General features: G+C 36.5%; 1 protein-coding gene across 1 annotated transcript; it reads right to left on the bottom strand.

The window, feature by feature from the left end:
- Window positions 1-6623: 6623 nt before the first annotated feature.
- wdr74 (WD repeat domain 74) lies at window positions 6624-11042 on the bottom strand. Its single transcript, XM_026273581.1, has 10 exons — window positions 10896-11042; window positions 10619-10725; window positions 10402-10526; window positions 10221-10284; window positions 9331-9474; window positions 9140-9241; window positions 8091-8247; window positions 7708-7850; window positions 7468-7521; window positions 6624-7320 (listed from the first exon to the last, which is right to left on the bottom strand). The coding sequence occupies exons 1-10, from the start codon at window positions 10954-10956 to the stop codon at window positions 7147-7149; spliced, it is 1131 nt and encodes a 376-aa protein (XP_026129366.1). The 5' UTR covers window positions 10957-11042; the 3' UTR covers window positions 6624-7146.
- Window positions 11043-13053: the final 2011 nt, after the last annotated feature.

Below are 13053 nucleotides of genomic sequence, written 5' to 3' on the forward strand. Positions count from 1 at the left end.
TATTCCGATTCTGAAATATGTGCAAGTGAATATATTTGGTAGTTTAAACACTTTTATATTGACCGTGGTAGTTGATCTACACCGGGTGATGGGCGCCGCCATGTTAGTTCACACTGAATCTGACCTGTGGGATTTACAACACGCACATCATCATCTCCTCCCGGTAACACATAAAAGTAAACTGGGAGAAGAGCAGAGTAAAATGTAGTTACCTACACAATCTGTATATAATATCAATAAAAAACATGTCAGATTATATTTGAGAGTAGAGTCTGTGCTTCAGAAGAACAGGAACTGTTGATGTTATGCTACATGTGGTTTTATTCAAAGGCAGTAACATTACATTGTTTCATGCATTCTGTTTCTGGTTGACTGCTTGTCTGTTATTATTAATTCGGGAAATATTTGTAAAACAACAGTTTTTCTGTTTAAAGTTTTTTTATTTAAATCAGAATTGTATTTATTTATTGGTAGCTTGTTGGCAGTCATTTAACAGGTTTTTTTATGTTGTTTTTTCAGTTAAGGTGTTTGATCCTAATAATGCAGGAATATTTTTAAAATAACATAGTTTTTCAGTAAAAAATAAAAATTTATGTTTAGGAGGGGGGGGGGGGGGGGTGAAATGCTATTTTTTACAATGTTAAAGAGTTGGATTCCCATGCTAAACATGAACAAAGTTTCAAAAATTTGTCCCAAAAATACTCCTTCCGGTTTGTCACAAGTTTCGGAAAGTTTTTTTCGAGTTTGGCTCTGTGTGACGTTAGATGGAGCGGAATTTCCTTATATGGGTCCTGAGGGCACGTCTGCCGGAAGAGCGCTCGCTCCCGTATAGCAGAGCAGAGACATTCACTGATCAGAGCGAGAGACCAAAATGTCACCAAAGAAGTGTGTTTTTGGTTGCCAGGGGGAGACAACCCTGCACAGATTACCAAAAAAAAAAAACAGCATTAAGGGACCAGTGGATGGAGTTTATTTTTTACAGAGCATCAACGGAGTTGTGCAAGTGTTTTTGTTTGTTTCCTGGATTTCGAAGATGCTTGTTTTACAAACAAGGCCCAGTTTGACGCCTGGATTTGCACATCGTTTATTTCTTGAGGATGATGCAGTCCCAAAGAAAAAGGGTCACGATCGTGTGTTGGAACCACAGGCGGTGAGTAAAACTGCTTCAAATATCTCTGTGTTGTGAACTTAGCTATCGGCGCGTAAGCACATCAAGTAAACAACATGCGATGTTGTCATCAAACTGCACTTCCCACATGTACAGCTTTAAAGAAAAAAAAAAGACGACATAAAGTGGAACTTAGTCATTTTCCAAAACCGCTAAGCAAATATATACAGTTTCAGTACATACCACATAGAGCCGTCGTTGCTGATGCTGCTCTTGTTAAATTTCAGCCTCTGGATCTGATTCTGGATCATAAATATACGGCTGAATCTGACTGTTAACCATGGTTTGTTTTGGATTATGTTTTTTTCCTCACGGTAATGTCACAGCTTCCAGACGCTTTTTTTACAGTGTAGGTTAACCAAGAGCATATGTATATTTTTTTCTTATGTTGTTTTTGATTGCTTCTATTGCCATCATTTGTAAGTCACTTTAGATATAAGCGTCTGCTAAATGACTATATGTAGCTAAATATATAGGTATAAGGAATCAATGGTAACTTAATTCCAGAAGCTTATTATGTATTTAACATGTCAAAATTACAGTTTACTGAGTACAGTAATGTTCCTGTTTCTGAGGATGGGGTGGGGGATTTTCTATTGTAACATCTGTGTAACAGATGGCCATTTGTCTTGGACTTTCAGGAGAGTGCAGTTGCTGGTCTGAGTCTATGCCAATGAAGTCATAAGGGGGTCATTGTGGGAAATGACACTTGTCACAAGCTACGCTCAGTGAAGACTATGGTGTTCTTTTAATCTGAAACTTCTGGAAGTATGGAAAGAAAGATACAAATTATTTGGAAATCCTTTGTTTGGAATCAACAAAAGTAAATCACCCATGAAAGAGCACAAGAGGCCTCTTTATATCACAGTATCAGAGCTTGAAAGTGAAAGTATGCAGAATCAGAATTCTCCGTGGTTTGCAGGGAGTTCCCAATGCTTTTTTAGTTTTTTTATAAAGTCAGAAAGGGATGCAGACAAAAACAAACAAAAAAACGTATTATTATTTTCTTTTTAAATCAGCAATCTTATAATGCAACATTTTCAATGACTTGTCCCTACATGTTGGTTAGTGTAAGTCTAAGACTCCCCTGACATTTCGGGGTCTGGCCAAAACAAAACTGAAAGTAAAAGCAGTCTGACATTTACAGGAAATCAGGCTGTTTGTAAGTGAAGTGAATATTTTGTCAATGACTACACTTTCTTTAAAATGGCTCATTCAAATTTCTACTAAAAGCCTGTTGATATCAAGGTTGATGACTGTAAATATTTAGTAACCATTTTATTTCTGTGGGAAAAGGTAAATCTACACAACAACTATAAAGATGACGACAGAGGAACAATATTTGTAAGAGCAGGTGTGCGCCTATAATAAACAGAACTTCATCATGCGTTGGTGTGAATGCTAATACAGTATTAATATAGTATAGTATTATTATATAGCTAATTTATCATTATTCTTACCATGCTCGGTGTGAATGGATGCTAAGTTATAGAAACATGGATTTTGGAAGACGGTGTTAATAATGTATAAAGGAAATTTGTGCTAAGAAGATGACAAAAAACATAAGATATATCATGAAAAGAGTGAGAGCAAAGGCACAACACATAATTACATATCATGTGAATGTCACATTTATTTAATATCAGAGAAGAACTTTATTTTGAAATAATGTAATGTTTAAATGAAATGAAATGAAATACAATTATAATTTAAATAAAAAATAAATGCAATATCAAAAAAATCAAGTTGTAATAGTTTCAACAAAACATCTAGTCCAACATGTATACAATGCCCTGCTTTCTCTGTGCAAATCAGTGTGTTTTATAGGATAAACAGAACAGTGGCCTACAGAACTGACAGGCAGCTGGACTGCAAACACTGGCTGTCAATTCATAGGTCATCACCCTGTGTCCCAACAGCATGCATATGAAATTACAGCCACATAAACAGAATCCAGGTAATTTATTAAGACTGTATTTACACGCAGGAACAAAGGAGATAAAGGTGACTATCTGCACGCAACAGCAGCTCCACTGGAAGACACAAACCTTCCACATGGAGTTGCTGTTACAACCAGTCAGCACCAAATCTTTGTAGTGCTCCCCCCTTGGACAGCGGAAGGAAGTGCACTCATTCTAACACAAACGTCTGTCAATGTCCCATTCTCACTATTGGGTACTTCTTCAAGTTTTCAAAAAAACAAAACAAAAAACAAATATATATAAATTTAGCAGGTCCCAAAAAAGAACTGGTTCCACCTGAAATGAAAGCGCAGAGAACCAAGTTATAGAGGGTTAAATCAGGATTCAGACAATGGCTAATGACTGCCATTAAGTACATGTGAGAGTTCCTCTGTTGGCTCATGACTTTGACCTCTCGTTTCATTCTCATCTTTATGACATGCCATAGACTCCATTATTGGCCAACAGTGCGTCCAAAGTGCTAAGATTGATCTTGATAACAGCAATTTTATGATGGCAGTCAACATGAGGGTGCTCGGCAGAATTTGTGTATGGGCCGAGAGAAAAAAGGGTGTGTCGCTCAAATAATTTATGTGCCTTTATATCCCTAAGTTTTAATGTTGTAGATATCACTTCGTTTTAGTCACGAGTTACCCATCCCACATTCTCTAACTTGTTCTTTCTCTCTTCTTGGTTTCTTCATTTATATCATATTTTAGACTTTGTCTTGCTGTAAACATCCCACTGCTCCTTGCTACCTTTGGAAAAACAGCATAATAAAACAATTAAAGGGGCACACAGCCCATGAGTCAGTCTGTGTTATCTGCTCCTGTTATCATATTTTGAATCCACCATTAGCTTTCTCATCCCTGCGGCGTATCCAACATTTGTGTAGGGTGCGAGAAAATCAATGGCATGAACTTATGTAGGTGGTTCATTTTTATGACAATTCCCAATTGTGGTACTTGATATCGCAGTAATACTCAGATGTATTTTATCAAACCTACTTTGCAGAAAAGAAAACAACAGCTGACATGACAGTATATTAATGTAAGACTGCCATTTATTTTCGTCTGAATTTCAGTAACATGCAATTGACTTCATTTAATTTAAAAAAGACTTTCAGATTTTCAACTTACTCCACACCCTTGTAATTGATCTTTGTAAGATCCTGTTCTTGGAAAGTAAATGTTTGAAATGTTTGAAGGCCGAACACAAGTCTTTTGCTTTCTTTTCCCTTCCTCTTTAAAAGTATTAACTTGATTCTGTTAGACAATGCAGGTATATTTACATTAGGATATTAATCTAGTCTTTTACAAACAAATAGAAGTTTACGTTGAAAATTCCTACATGAATCAGCGTAACTGCAAAAAGGCGAGGCAAAGATGTAAACCTCACATATTTTTTTTTAAATACAAATATTTATACCTCTTCTCAAAAATTATTCACTTTATGTTCCTTAAATGTGTGCCACTTACTTAAGTTTCAATAAAGAGTAACTTACATTCACAGTTCTTCCGGTGGGAGTCCACATCAGAAAAAAATGAGAAAGAATCCAAACAAAAGAACAAAAGAAACAGTTTTCTGAATATAGAGATTAAAGATTTAACAGAAGCATAGCAAAATTTGGCTATAAAAAAATGAAAAAGGAACTGAAAACAGCAAAGTTAGTGACAGCACGACGAGAGAGCCAGCGAGTGAGAGGGGAGCGTCGGTCAGCAGTGCTATGTCAGGCCGAGAGAGTCCAGTTTAAAAGTGATTTGGAGTTTAAGCTTAGTTAATAATTAAATTCCTTGTCAATATTTGACATCTTTTTGGCCCTGCCCCTCAAATCCAACATCCTGGACTCCCATGGACTTACACAATTTCAATCTTAAGCATCTATTTTGATTGCTTTTAGGTACATTCATATTTTTTAAAACACTTCAAAGCAACACACTTGATTAAAATGGACTATACAAATGTTGTGGGTCAAACAGACGTCTTGTCATCTTACTACAAACACAATAAATCACTAGAGGGCGCAACGGTTTAACTTTTTTTTTTTAGAGAGAGAACCAGATCATATTTCTTTAATATCACGAAAACTATTATTAAGTCTAATTTTTGCATATTCATATGGTATAATCACCTGCTGTGAGTATCTAAGGCTTGATTTATAAATTAGCAAATGTGTGATGTAGGTCAACGTCTTAATTAGTGGTAATGGGACAACATGAGGTAATGCTGTATGATTCGAATAGATACATTAGACTATGGACTCTTAACATTGATCAAAGAATAATAAAAAAAAAACTGACTTTATAACAGGACAATAAAATGATCATAAGAGAGGGTTAATTATTGCCACTGTTAGGTTAAAGAGCACAGAAATGCACACTGCGTTAAGGAATTTCTATTATCAAACACAAGAATGGCGCGTCAATTAATGCACCAAGACAAAATCCTCCACCTAAGCACATACTAGAGTCCCCTAGGGCAGGTGGAAGTCTGGGTGTAAATGGGTCGAAATCTGGTGTGTTCCTACTAATAAGAGCTTTGGGACTGGATTTACAGTAAAAAAAAAAAACACACACACACACACAAAATCTTACTTTGTGCTCAATCTGTTGGAAAAAGCTAAAATAATCACAGGCCTGTAAGATAAATGCATTTCATGATGTGTAATGTGATGGTTGTTTCTGGGGTTAATTTCAGCTATATCCCTCACTTTACAAGAGGAAATCAAGAGGAAATTAAATCTTTCCAGTGGTCACGACCTTGTTTTAGCGCACAGGGTGAAACGTTCAATGTTTTTTGTCTTTCAAAATGTACCAGAACCATACAGGAAATTTTGAGGCTGTCATCCTGCATATAAAGCCAAGTTCTGAATGTCAGCAGTCAGGAATACTGTCCCTCCACCCTGCAAGGTCTTAGAATTCAGTTCATGCTGTCATACTTCATCACCCCCTCTATTTGATGCCCTTTGCTCTTCAGCTCCTTTTAAAATGCTTCCTTGGTAAAGTGTCATGTTAAAGGTGTAACTTATTAGATGCACTAAACACCACAAAATCTTACACATGGAAACCACATTTCATTCCCTGAACATAGTCTATAATTAGATCTATAAGTACATTTCACCATTCAAGAAGCTTGGACAGAATTTATTTTCTAATTTTATGTGATTCCGTGTTAATTATACCAGAACAGTACTTTCAAATGTCAAGTTTTTGAAATGTAAGGCTTCACAAATCAGTCATTAGCTACTAATGTTCTCATTTACAAAGTCGAGAGTTTCAGTGCTAACCAAGATGTCCCTTATCTTATCAGAGAGGCTAGAATAGGGTGTGTTTAAGTGTGCATAACACAATGAGTAATACACACACCCACACAAGCACAGGTATGTATGGTCATTCACGGTCAAGTCAAGGTCTTTAGACCAGCACCGATTCAAGATTATATTCTTATCTCAGTAAAATGTACATTAAATTAATTGTGAAAAAGGATACTATAAATACGCTTTGGGAAAGAATTTTAATTTCATATAAAGTAGTATTTTAGAGCCTTTAACACATAACAAGCCAAAAATTTAATTGAGGTTTCTGTAGAAAATATTTCCCTAGGTGCACATTTCTGATCTGTGTGACAGTTTGGCATTACATTTTTTAAGTGAGCCAGAAAATGATAAAAACCTTTCTGAAAGATTGTTTATGGTATGCAGCCTCTTCATTAAATTCTGTTCAATACAGAAATACAGTGATTAATGGGACAAATCGTTTTTACATAAACTGGTTCACTTGTTCCAGTTAAGCAGAGTTTTGACATTTAAAATGCAATTTCAGTATCACATTTCAGAAGATTGCATGTATAAATTCACTTAATGGACCTAAATAATGACCTGCACCTATTATTATACATCCATATTAAACAGCCTCTTATGTTTTAAGCTTGTTCTTGGCCACTGTTGATACAGTTTTACTCAAGCCATGACAAACTGTATATAAAATGATAACAATGTCCATTAGAAATCACTTTACATCACTTTTTCACTAGTTTCCTTTTCTTTTTTCCATCTACTCCAGTAACAGTTGCTTCGTCTTTCTGGACAGCCCTCTTTTTTGTCTTCTCCTTCACTGTTTCCATGGTATCCCAAACCTCATCCTCCTCTGCTTTCACCTCCTCTACATCTCCACTAACATCAGCACTAGATGACTATAAGAGAAAAGCACATAAAGAGTCAAACCTTTAGCTAAGTCATTAGGATACAGTATAACTTCCATTGTTGTAACAGTTGATAGGCAGTTATATAAAAGCGAATCATCAAAACGATGCTCCGTCTGACACTGAACCGCCGCTTACCTCCAGATCTCTGCTAGACAGCAGCACACAATTGAGTCGTGACTTCAAATATACCTGCACAGAGAAAATATGTTCATTTATACAAACATCACACTGAGTGGGAGGCACTTCTGATTATATGGTACATGCAATCAGATGGAAATAAGAGGAGAGGGGCTATGCAGAAATCTGCCGAGAGAATGAGAATGATGAAGTGCAGGGAGAATGGAGAAAGAAACCTGGTTTCTTGTGCATTCATACCTTGTGCTGTAAGGAACGGTCCTCCAGGCTGTGTACTCTCAGAAAACGATCTAAACCACAAGAGGCCACCAATGGGAGGGAAGGATGGCACTGCAGCCCCCGCACTGCGCCCGCCAGACCCTTAAGACACCCACGCACAAGCCCTGTAGGCAGAGAGAGAAGAAAATGGGGTCAGACAAAACAACACCCTCAGGAGTTCAATAATATTGCAACGCATAAATATGGAGAACGGCCGGCCGAACACATCCTTTATACTTGGAACACACACAGATCCAGGACAAAAAACCCTGAGCAATGGAGCTTCAGTTCAAAACAACCCCTTTTGTGTAGATCCAAACCTGCCTAAAAGAAAAAAATAAATGGAGCATCCACCTACTGCTTACCTTTCCGGAGGTCAAGGATGGCGAGCTCCCCGTGAGTGTTGCCCACGACCACTGTGCCCTGGCTGGCAGGAAGAGAGAGCGCAGTGAGCGGGTACTCTCCAAACTGAGCCTCCATCACCGGCCTTCTCTGAGGCGTCGAGGGGTCATACACGCGCACCTGACGGAGGAGGAGCAGAACAGAGAGGGCAAGATATTTTGAGTCATGTTTGATCCCAGACGTTTAGACACAAAGGAAGACATGAATAAATACAGTAGCAAAGGGTCAGGAACAAGCTGCAACAACATGATCTGCTCACGATTTATTTTGGGATCTTTCAGAGCTATTAAATCTAACAAACAAACAAAACATTTTTCAATTTAAAACAGCTGAGGTTGGCTTGAGGATGTGTACTGACACCAACAGATTAACAACAAGCAGAATGTTTAGTAAAACCAAATAGGTGAAAAACAGATATTCATTTGTATAAATACTGAATTAATATAAAATCATGTCATCTATATTAAAATGATTCATTAAATGATTCAGTTAAAACTAAAACACTACTTTGAAATACATGCTGGTTTTGATGAAACAGCCAGCATTCAATTAAATGTACCACCATTTAAGAGTTTTGTCTACAAAGTGACCGTAAAAATCTTTTATGTTAAAAGATTTCAAATAAATGTTATTTTTAACTTTCTATTCTTTAAAGAATCCTGAAAACAAATAATTGTTTCCACAAAAAAATATATTAGCAGCACAACCATTTTCAACAATGATAATAAGAATAATTTTAATTAATGGCTGCTGAAAATTCAGCTTTGCCATCAAAGAAATATATTACTTTTTGAAACTATTTTAATTTGAAGCAATATTTCACAGTATTACTGCTTAAAACTACTATAAAACTTTTGAATGATAGTGTACATCATTTCAGTTTTTCACCGTAAAAATTCAGAAATATGATATTTCTAAAGTAACTTAATGTATTCCAGATGTCCAGTAAATATACCTTGTAAGAAACAACAGTAGACAAGCATGCATGGATAAAGCCAGAGTAAAGACAAACCTGATGGTGTCCAGTGCATGTGACTATTTTATCTGAATCTGGGATGAAGCCAATGTCTCTCACCCACACGGGCACTCGCATATCCAACCAGTCATGGGCTACCTGACGGATTGAAGAAAAGAGGTAGAGCTTGAAACACAGAAATCAACTACTGGGGGCTAAAAAGGTTATAGTTTCTTCTTCTGCTTTACATTTTTGGCTGTGAATATTGGCTTATCTGGTCTCTCCAGATCCCAGACCTTCAGCGGGTTCTCTTTACCCCCTGTAGCCACACGATGGCGATGTGACGGGTTCTGCTGCATTCTGCATACTCCATTTCCAACATTTACCTCAACCTAAAAACAGAGACAGATGAGGTCGGCTGAGGATCAGATTTACTATAAGTCCACGTCTACCTAAAGACTCAAAATCATCATTAAAGATGAAGAGATCATTATGAATCATGAATTCTTAGCAATGCAGTTCACTAATCAAAAATTAAGTTTTGATATATTTTGGTAGGAAGTTTACTAAATATATTCATGGAACATGATCTTAACTTTGTATCCTAATGATTTTTGGCATAAAAGAAAAATCAACAATTTTGACCCATACAATGTTTTCTTTGCTATTGCTAAAAATATACCCCAGCGACTTAAGACTGGTTTTGTGGTCCAGGGTCACATCACATGTAAGGAACAAGAAAAATAGTCAGTGTTTGATCACTTTCTGTGTTTAAAAGACAGAAAACAGCAAAATAAAACATCCTCCGTAATTTCTTTTAAACAGTCAGACTCTTCATCTGACCTACGATTAGTAAAAGACAAATATACACACAATAAGGGTCACCATTAATCTGCTGGGATTCATTTCTAGATGCAGACAGTGGTGTAAATTTAATTTTTTCAGCATTTTTACATTTCATTGTTCCGTAAAAAGTCATGCAATTTCATACATTTTTAAAAGTAGAAACATTTCAAGTAGTATTTTTTTTATTAACAGAGCCGTACAAGTGCATATATAATATGTATAAAATAAATTGAGGGAAAATGTCTATATATGGACCACTACACTGCAGGACACTGAAATCACGTTGACTTACTGTTTCTGTACTGCCTTCCTTCCACACCTTCAGAAGTCCTGACTCCACACATGTAATCACAGAACTGTTAAAGAAGGAAACAAAGTCCATCATTCCTAAAATACATCTATGCAAAACAACAAAACATCCAGGATTTCATCAGCCCCTGCAGAAATGAGAATAACATGACACTGGCAAGCACCTGTCAGTGACAGCCAGTCCTGTGAATCTGCCCTGTGAAGGATCTCCACACTCTCTGGTGGCTGTGAAGATTCCCTTGTCTGTGCTGAATGTTTTCACAGTGCCATTCACACTGCCCACTAACACCTGCAAAGACATACACACATAGACAGCGTCTGTCAGTCACCAGATCATGCTGATGAAGTCTGTTCCTCCAGTTCTCTCTCTCTCTTCCTCACCTCTGATTCTTGAGGGTCTCCCCACGCCATCACACAAACCTCCTGATCTCGACTCAAGCAGCTCATCTCGCAAAAGTTAAACGCCTGCTTTTTGGTTAAACTCACCCCTTGAGATGAAATAAGGATAATAGCAAATCATTAGTTCAGTGGGCCTGAAGCTAATTAAATGGCACATACTGTGGTGCCAACTCACGTGTACTATACACGGCTGGCTAGCTAGCTAACGTTAGTTAGAAAAGTGTACAATATGTCGACGAAGAGGCGAAAAACACCGTACCTTTTAATATTCCAGTTTCGGATCCAAGCCATATTGAGCATATTTGGCTTTTAGCAGACATTTGAAAGAACACGAGTGATTTTGGAGTTACTGACTAAATGAAAACAGATCTCCACGTTACTGTCGCACACAACTACGTCCGGGTGTAACGCGCAACCTAACGACTTTTGGTTCCGTTCTCCTCTAATACTGAGTCTACTTACGCTAAACCTCTGCCAGTTTTCTGCATGTTGTCACGCTATTGTAGTTACTACGGTTTGATGAAAGTATTATGATCTGTTTTTATCCTATAATTTTCACTTTTTCACTTAAACACATAATAAATTAGATACTAGCAAACAAAGGGACTTTCTAGGCTAGGCATCATTATAATTCTTCCATGGATAAAAGTAAGGTGAGTAGTTTCTTCTTCTTCTTCTTCTTCTTCTTCTTCTTCTTCTTCTTCTTCTTTTATGTTGCTATAAACCAGTATTTCCTAATCTTTTTGACCCCAAGATAATTCTGATACTTATGCTTTAAAAGACATACAGTGGCATGCAAAAGCTTGATAACTACTGGCAAAATCTTTGAAAATGTGAATACTTTTAACAAAATAACAGAGATCATACTAACTGCATGTTATTTTTTATTTAGTACTGTCCTGAGTGAAATATTTTACATAAAAGATGCTTACATTTTTTTTTTGTTGCTGAAATTATTAAAATAAGCCCATTCAAAAGTTCGGAAACCCTTGGTTCTTAATACTTTGTGCTGTTACTTGGATGATCCACGACGTTTTATGATGGTTGTGTATGAGTCCCTTGAACTGAGAGTAAACTGAGAAATGTTCTTCAGAAAAACCTCCAGGTCCTGCAGATTCTTCAGTTTTACAGCATCCTTTGCGTATTTAAACCCTTTCCAGCAGTGACTTTATGATTTTGAGATCCTTCTTTTCACACTGAGTACAATTGAGGGACTCAAACAGAACCATTAAAAAATAGTTTCCATCTGGAGCATCAGTGAATGTTTGAACCTTTTTTAATAGTTGTGTTTAAGTCCCTCTATTGTTCTCAGTATGAAAAGAGACATCTTGAAATCATACAGTCACAACAGAGCTCAGTGTAACTGTTCAGAACATTCAGAACAAACAGGGACACACAGTATTAAGAACCAAGGGTTCTCAAACTTTTAAATGGGGATATTATAATAATTGACCATTTTTTATAATAGTGTTTCTGTGGCTCAGTGGTAGAGCATTGCATTAGCAGTGCAAAAAGTTTGGGGGTTTGATTCCTCTGCTAAATGTATAAATGTAAACTTCAGCTATTTTATTTTTGTCTTGTGGACTAAATGTAAAAATATTTTATGTACTAAATAAAAAATAACATGCATTTAGTGTGATCTCTCTTATTTTGTTAAAATTGTTCACATTTTCTCAGATTCTGCAAGGGGTTCCCAAACTTTCGCATGCCACTGTAGCTGCTCATTTTCAAACTTTTTAATTAGAAAATTAGAAACTAGGAGTGACAATATACTAAAATAATTATGAATAGAATTAAAATTAAATCCCATCATCTTAATAATGTTCTTTATGGTTTACACTCTAATTTAGGTTTCTACTTTGTAATTACATTGGTTTTAAAAAAAAAAAATTCACTTGCGGTTGTCCTAAAATAGCAATTCATGAAGGACAGTAGAGAAAAGATGCTTTCGGAGTGTGGAAAAATCCACCAGATGGTACTCTTGGACTCCATTAGAAGAGCACCTACATTTAGGATATTTGTCAGTCTTCCTGAAAAACAGAGAATGCTGCTTATATGGCTGCAGTAATATAAGCAATTAAAAGCAAATCAGAATCCTTAATGTTGGAATGATTCAGTCTCTTCTGCCTGGGGAGCATGTCAGTCAAGTTTCAATACTTCCCTTGCTTTAAAGAACAATAAACAAAGATGAAGACACTATGGGAATGATTTGAAAACATGGCTAATGAGAGAAGAAAAAGAAGTTCCCCAGGGAGTATTCATTGAAAATGGATTTGACACCATAGAAATGAGGTGGCAGGAAACCCAGACATATTCAGGAGTGTGATATATTACTATATGAATCTTTTTTTATGCAAGTTTCCTACAGTTATGGGAAAACTGGAACTAAGAAGAAGTAGAAGAATTAGGTTAGTTGC

The sequence above is a fragment of the Carassius auratus genome, chromosome 10, assembly GCF_003368295.1.
Source record: "Carassius auratus strain Wakin chromosome 10, ASM336829v1, whole genome shotgun sequence".
Classification (NCBI taxonomy): domain Eukaryota; kingdom Metazoa; phylum Chordata; class Actinopteri; order Cypriniformes; family Cyprinidae; genus Carassius; species Carassius auratus.

Bases quoted from the DNA above. Each gene is read 5' to 3' on its own strand.
- wdr74 (XM_026273581.1), bottom strand. From the start codon at position 10,956: ATGTCTGCTAAAAGCCAAATATGCTCAATATGGCTTGGATCCGAAACT. The intron at 10,726-10,895 runs GTACGGTGTTTT...TTTCATCTCAAG, and splicing joins CGAAACTGGAATATTAAAAG to GGGTGAGTTTAACCAAAAAG. The intron at 10,527-10,618 runs GTGAGGAAGAGA...ATGTCTTTGCAG, and splicing joins GAGACCCTCAAGAATCAGAG to GTGTTAGTGGGCAGTGTGAA.